The sequence below is a fragment of the Montipora foliosa genome, chromosome 1, assembly GCF_036669935.1.
Source record: "Montipora foliosa isolate CH-2021 chromosome 1, ASM3666993v2, whole genome shotgun sequence".
Classification (NCBI taxonomy): Eukaryota; Metazoa; Cnidaria; class Anthozoa; order Scleractinia; family Acroporidae; genus Montipora; species Montipora foliosa.
The window spans coordinates 31825233-31831527 of NC_090869.1; the positions used below are offsets into that span (position 1 = coordinate 31825233).

The 6295-nt window shown below is 39.5% G+C and overlaps 2 protein-coding genes across 9 annotated transcripts in view; both read left to right on the plus strand.

Moving 5' to 3' along the window:
• LOC137996627 (TNF receptor-associated factor 6-like) overlaps positions 1 to 2337 on the plus strand; it is a 60490-nt gene extending 58153 nt beyond the window's left edge. For all 8 annotated transcript variants that reach the window (XM_068842136.1, XM_068842160.1, XM_068842184.1 and 5 more), the window contains one exon: positions 966 to 2337. The gene's annotated coding sequence lies outside the window, so the exon portion shown is untranslated. The remainder of the gene's footprint in view (positions 1 to 965) is intronic.
• Positions 2338 to 2482: 145 nt separating this feature from the next.
• On the plus strand, positions 2483 to 6295 carry LOC137996684 (uncharacterized). Its single transcript, XM_068842213.1, has 4 exons — positions 2483 to 2562; positions 3143 to 3272; positions 3899 to 3979; positions 4635 to 6295. Exons 2-4 carry the CDS (start codon positions 3154 to 3156, stop codon positions 5002 to 5004), a joined length of 570 nt encoding a protein of 189 aa, XP_068698314.1. The 5' UTR covers positions 2483 to 2562; positions 3143 to 3153; the 3' UTR covers positions 5005 to 6295.

The window sequence follows — 6295 nt, forward strand, 5'->3', positions numbered from 1 at the left end:
GCAATTTTTTTGCGAAAAAAAAAAACCTATAGTTTGATGCGCGAAAATTACATAGAATATGCCGGTTATCCTCTTTTTGGATTCCGTATTTTTATCAATTGTAAGGCCATGATATAATAGCTTTTCTCGAATCACCCGGGAAAGTTCTTTTTTTCCAAGAGTTACTTTAAACGGAAGTATAACACGAGACAAAAAGAAAGAATGAATTTCAACTTTAAATCAATTTTGTTCTTATAAAATTGTACATCCTTTCATCTTTTTTATATACGTCAATCCGTATTGCGATCTTAAGTCGGTGACACTTGTTTCAACATATTGTTGATTCTCTACAAAATGTTTCAGCTCCTGTTGACTGACAAGTCTTGGTGTCTCATGCCCATGTTGAATGTTTCAACGAGTGTTAAACTGCGTAACCTTTAAGTTTGGGGTTTGCAATTTCTTGCCTTTCCTTGTGGTTTCTTTGTTTGGCTTCCAGCAAAGTTGTGGTTTTGAAAACCAAGTAAATGAATTGTTTTTTTTTTTTTCTACAAATGATATGACAGATGATATTCTAAATTGGTTATTCAACAATGAAATACAGAGGGGATAACAGCTTTCCCCGTAATATTACAGGCCTTTTAGTAGATGGCCTAAAAATACCCGTTTTACTAAAAAAAAAAAAAAGGAATCCGGAGAAATATCTCGTTAAACGTATACAGATCTAATCAGTTAAGGACTACCGTTTATTTGTGACCTACTTTAAGAAGTGCTAATTTCCGCAGTCAATACGGGGCTGAAATTGATTTACATGCATTTTTTTAATCAACTTTTCACCGCAAGGGAGAAGAGTTCATTTCATTTTTTAGCAAAGACCTCTTACTACTGAGCTTCCATCTGTTCAGGATTTTCAGCTGAAAGATTAGCTCACGTTTAGTGGTCTTGCTTTTGTATCTTTAAATATACAACTAACTTTTATTTTTTCTTAGGTTGTGCAAAATGGACAAAGTATTGGAATAGGTGAAGTGGTCAGGAAAGGTTTGCCGGCATAAGAAGATCCTAGTCACATCGATGGCTCCAAGCCATTACCGGAAACTAAATGGATTTTCATATCGCCTTATTCAAGTTGTTGTTACAGCGATATGCTGTAATTTGCTAAACTGTTTGCGATATTGACTCGAGATCATAGGTGCTCAAATGAGATTTGTCACACCTCTCTTGGATATGTAAATAAGCAAGTCAAGATGAGGTCAAGTATTGGTTGAGTTAAAATTAGAACTGTAATTGGTCGCAAAAGCTCTTGTTTTTAGCTTGATCGCTTTTGTGGGAATCTCCTGTGGGAATATACATGTAACATTTACCTTTTTGAAACGTACAGTGTCTGTTAAATATTATTCATTCTAAAAAATGCCTTGTCGAACGAATACGAGCTACGGGATAAAAATATTAGGAAAACCCTACACCAGTGGAAAAATGATTTTCAAGGAGTGCCACGTGACTAACCGAAACCTGGGTCTTTTTCCTGAAGGGAGGCCGAGAAGAGAGACCCTGGAAATGAGGTTATTGTATACAGCTATTTTGAGAAAGGTTGTCGGAAAAAGTGCACGCGACAATCCTGAAAGGTATTGTGGGTGATTTTAAGTGCACTGTTTTTCAAAGAAATTTAAAAGAATCGTACGGGAGGCCACTGATATATGTTTGCGAGTGCTGAAGGAAAGTAACAAAAGTAGGTTCGACAGCTACAGTCGTTAGCAACAGTGTATTGATCATATCCCATATTACCTTTCGGGATTGTCGCGTGCACTTTATTCTTGAGAAACTTTCTCGAAATAGCTGTATACTAAAAGCGCGGAAAGCGTTGAAGGTGCGCTCTGATTGGTTACTCGAACCCCGAATATTCTTTGCTATTCAGCTCCAGGCAACTCTTGCGGAATTTGCGCCCGAAAATATTGTAATCATTGCAGGAATAAATGAGTTAAAATCATCTTTGTGTGTTCTTTTTAGAATATACTAAAACATCACGTAGCTCGGTAAATATCCACCGCAAGCCACCTCCACTTCAATGGATAGTTGTTAATTATCCATGATATTAACATTAAAATACATGTATTGAGGCTTGCATGAAAACTGACAGTACCTTTTCAATCACGTTCTGTAGAAAGACCTCAACAAATTATGTTGTTCGAGCTGTTGCTTAAATATCGCCCTTTATAAGCGTTATGTGAGAGCACTGTGCCGGAAACATACGTATGTCCTCAATGGTGTGTGTCTTGTGTCAGTGAATATATCTTGTGATGAGAGACACAAAGAGAGTCCACTTATAAATAAGTAGATGTTAACCTAATAATTAGTGCCAAAGTAATGTTTTGGTTGTCGCTAACGCCATATCTTTTGGTATTTGTGTTCTGGCAGAGCTGAAACTCTTAAACGCTGAAATAGTAATACAATGGTTTAATACCAAAATCGCCTCATGCATGACACTTGAAATGACAACGTCATAACTTAAATTAAGGTTTAAATTTGAGCGATAAAGCTGAAAGCCACACAGCACTGAAGAGTAGCGCTGCAGATCGGACAACACATCTGGGTAAGTTTTGCCTGCTAGTTTGCGTTTTGCCGGTGGGAAATTCTCGTGCATGCCGACCTATTTGTAAGCATCACTGGGGTTTGGCCATGATTGGACATGGAAACTTGCGTATTGCGAAAGGACGGCACTGCGTTGAACTTAATCTAAGTAGTCCCTCTTTCAACTTTTCAACTGCAATTGTAAATAGCCAACTGGTATGCCTCTCGCTAACAGTTGTTGTTCTGTTCTGTCGTTTCGTTGATTGTGTTTCGGATTGCCACTAAGAAGCCCCTATGGGGAGTGGTCAATTCAGTATTATTGCACAGATATGGGGTTGTCAACTGGGTTGATATGGTAAATTGATCAGTCAAAGTTTGAGAGCTTTCAAATTTATCAACTGTGGTCAATTCATTATTTCACTTCCCCACCAACGTAACACCACAGTTTGTTTAGAAACTAAACCCCTTTAACCATTAAGTATGTATTTGTAGTCCACTCATTTTAGGACAATCACTAGGTTACAAAAGCACGCCTAGTGTAGTGTTTTCAAAATAATCCAACTCAGGATGAACTCAAAAGAATCAAACTTTCCTTTCTCCTGCACTGAAGCAATGAACCTTAAAGTGTTCTTGGCGTTTTTGTTGCTGGCGATGTTAGTCAGCCCGGTGTCCTCTTGGCTGTTTGGAGGAAGAAGAAGGCGAAGGCAATCCTCAACGGGTGGGGGATCAAGGTCAGTAGTAAGTCAACAACGCACATTAATTAAATTCTCTTTTGTGGTTGACTTATCTTATTTTGGCAAGCCTTCTTGAAGGGCGTTAGCAATTTGTTGTTGTTGTTTTTTGCAACTGAGTGAACGCAGGGGGCTCCTCTCGCCTTCCGAAGACATCAGTGACCCTCCATTGGTGTTTAGGATATCCTATTCAGGAGAATTTTCAAAGTGCTCTCAAATTGAGCACTGGATAAACCAAAATTTAAATACTGAAGAGACGAAGAGGGAGAGACTAAGGGCACTAGCAGAATTTGAACTCATTTTAACTACCACTTAGAGAGATAAAAGGCACAGTCACACAACTGCACCCGACTTCATACAATTTTTCATACGAAGGCTCTAAGCCTTTGAGTCACAAATGTGCAAATGGAGGGCCTCAATTTAAGTACATCTGCGAAAACAGAGACAGTATGATACAGACGTTACCAGGGCCAGCGTGTTCTGGACAAGAAATTCACAAAGCGCAAGCACTCTGCTCCAGCTAATTAAAGTTTTAAATATGGTAATATTTAAGAAAAAAAATGAGAAATGAGCATTGCTTGATTGAGCGCTGTACTGAACCAGTGACATTTATGATTCACTTTTAGTCCCGCTGGAGGTCCAAGACGGAACCGAAATGCAGTCGTGTGCACATCCTACAGAAACCGAAACACTTTAACATGCAGAAAGTAAGTAAACTATAGGATTCAAGCCTACAAAATTGCCCCGGATTAACCAGGGTTTGACCTTTTGCGGACACTTTCTTCTAAATTATCTAAAGAATCTTAGTGTTGGTCCCGCATATGATCTGATACCCATCTACCTTTTGCAAAGTCGAAACGATTCAAATGTCAACGGAGCGCTTTAGCTTTAAAGAACGCTTAAAATTTTCTCCGTCACGTAAATGAATCTGTCCACCAAAAACAAAGGTATTTTGCTATATTCACGTCGAAGTTTTGTTTTGTTTTGTTTTGTTTTGTTTTTCTGCGTAGCACAGTCACATTTTGTCGAGTCAGGCACGGGCCAGCGACTGATCTGTGATTGCCATGGGCCATTGAGTTGAGGTCGCAAATTTCTATGCGATAGAAAAGTCCTTTGAAGACAAGAATGCAAAACGATTTGTAATGGAAAATCAAGACCATTCTCGTGCCTTTTACTCAGCTCAGTCGTGGGTCAAATCAGTGTTTGTTGCCTTTAAGCAGCTTCAGCAGTGCAAAAAAAAGTGTTGAGTCGACAGCGATCAAAAAAAACTTTGAATGAAGCGTTCGCGCTCTCTCGTGATGCTGAAAAAAAATAACGACATAGGAAATGTTTTCATTAGTGATGTGATTTTCCTTCACCCAGGGGTAGAGATTCTGCCACATGCCGAACTCAAGCACCGAGGGAGACACGGGATGACCGTTTTGGAGGACCAACACCTCGTGGGGAGTATCTTATTGGAAAAAGGTACACAAATCCGCAGTACAGAATCGACTGGTACAATCTTTACCCCAAGAAAGAGGACAACTCTGGTTACTATGGTTACACACAGCGTACCCGCAAAGGACGTTACGCAATGGGCCTTCATCCGGGAACAACCAGCTTGGGATGCGTTACTGTCAGAGCGCCAACTTACAACAGCGATCCATGTTGGCAGCGAATTCGTCGTGTTATTGACAACGGAAATATGAATTACCGGAGATCTTCCTACAGTGGATTCTTGTATGTGCGATAAGTGAGAAACGTGTTAAGCATAAGAAGGGTTGGCGAGTGGTCGACATTAAGATCATCTACTTACAAAATCAAAATTCTTGTAACCATATAATTCAGTGTCACTAGCGACGCAAACATTAACGAAAGCAGCAGACGCTGGCTCAGTAGCGTCTGAATTGGTAGGAAGTTTAAGCAAAGACGACGGCTATGGCAACGGCATAAAACAAGAATATTATTGGTTAAAAATGATGAAATAATCGCGCTGCACATGGCAGCACAAAATCCGGGCATTTCCGTGAATCGTGAAATCACCAAATTTTAGGTTTCTGCACAACGTGAACATACGACAATGAATCATGATTTATTTGCTATCTTTACTTTAAAACCGTTCGTACCCATCCAGTTTAAATTCACGATAGTTCGCCCGTATTGTTCAAGGTGAACAAGACGGAATTATCACGAAATACTTGCAATAGCGCTAACTTATACTTTGGAATGACTTTTTCGTTGCCGTAGCCGTAGTCTTTGCTTAATCTCCCATGGCAGGTTATTGCGTCTGCGTATAGGAAACTAGTTGCTTAGCGAAGGGCCAAATCATAGTAAAAGGCTCTACAAGGGCGCTTTACATCTATAGTTGGGAGTGGGTATGTTGCCTTGGCTTATGCCAACATCGCTAGTGTAAATCATCCTGAAAAAGGCATCCTCTGTCATCAGTGAAATTTCTGTTAACATAAGTCCTGTTAAACATCTGATTATGTAGGTCGGCTAAAAAGGACTTTAACTCAAATGCGCACAAGTCATTCTTTGTAAAACTTTGAACTAGGCCATTTCGAGTTGTCGTTGTGTAGAAAATGCTAAGAACTGCACGAACGTATATAGTATAGTATCATGAGGTCATCGCTTGGCTTGGCTTTCTTGACTTTGCCGGTAAACGTGACGGATATCGGCGGCCTCGCTAGTTATTTACCACTATAAATGCTTTTGTCTTCCATAGCTTAAATAATTGGGGTTTTTTAAGAGAATTTTTTTATCACTCCAAGGTTTTTCAAATAGACACTTCATGACTGAAAATGAGGAACTTGCAATTAATATCCGTGAAATCCGGCTGTTTCCTGAAAAATGTTCTTAAGACCACTCGCTATCCTAGAAGAGATCACCAAACCCGATGTCGTCTCCGGCCAAATGATAACCTGCAAGAAACAGTAGAGGTCCCTAATCTATGCATAATGTGAAGCACTTTATAGTAGTCAGGTGTTGGGAACAATTTTTGTACTTCAAACTAAATAAGGTGAAATAAAAGAGTGAATCTGAAA

What these genes read in the sequence shown, in the direction of transcription:
- LOC137996684 (XM_068842213.1), top strand. Translation starts at nt 3,154, where the DNA reads ATGAACCTTAAAGTGTTCTTGGCGTTTTTGTTGCTGGCGATGTTAGTC. An exon ending in TCAACGGGTGGGGGATCAAG is followed by an intron (nt 3,273 to 3,898) that starts GTCAGTAGTAAG and finishes ATTCACTTTTAG; the next exon opens with TCCCGCTGGAGGTCCAAGAC. An exon ending in AACACTTTAACATGCAGAAA is followed by an intron (nt 3,980 to 4,634) that starts GTAAGTAAACTA and finishes TCCTTCACCCAG; the next exon opens with GGGTAGAGATTCTGCCACAT.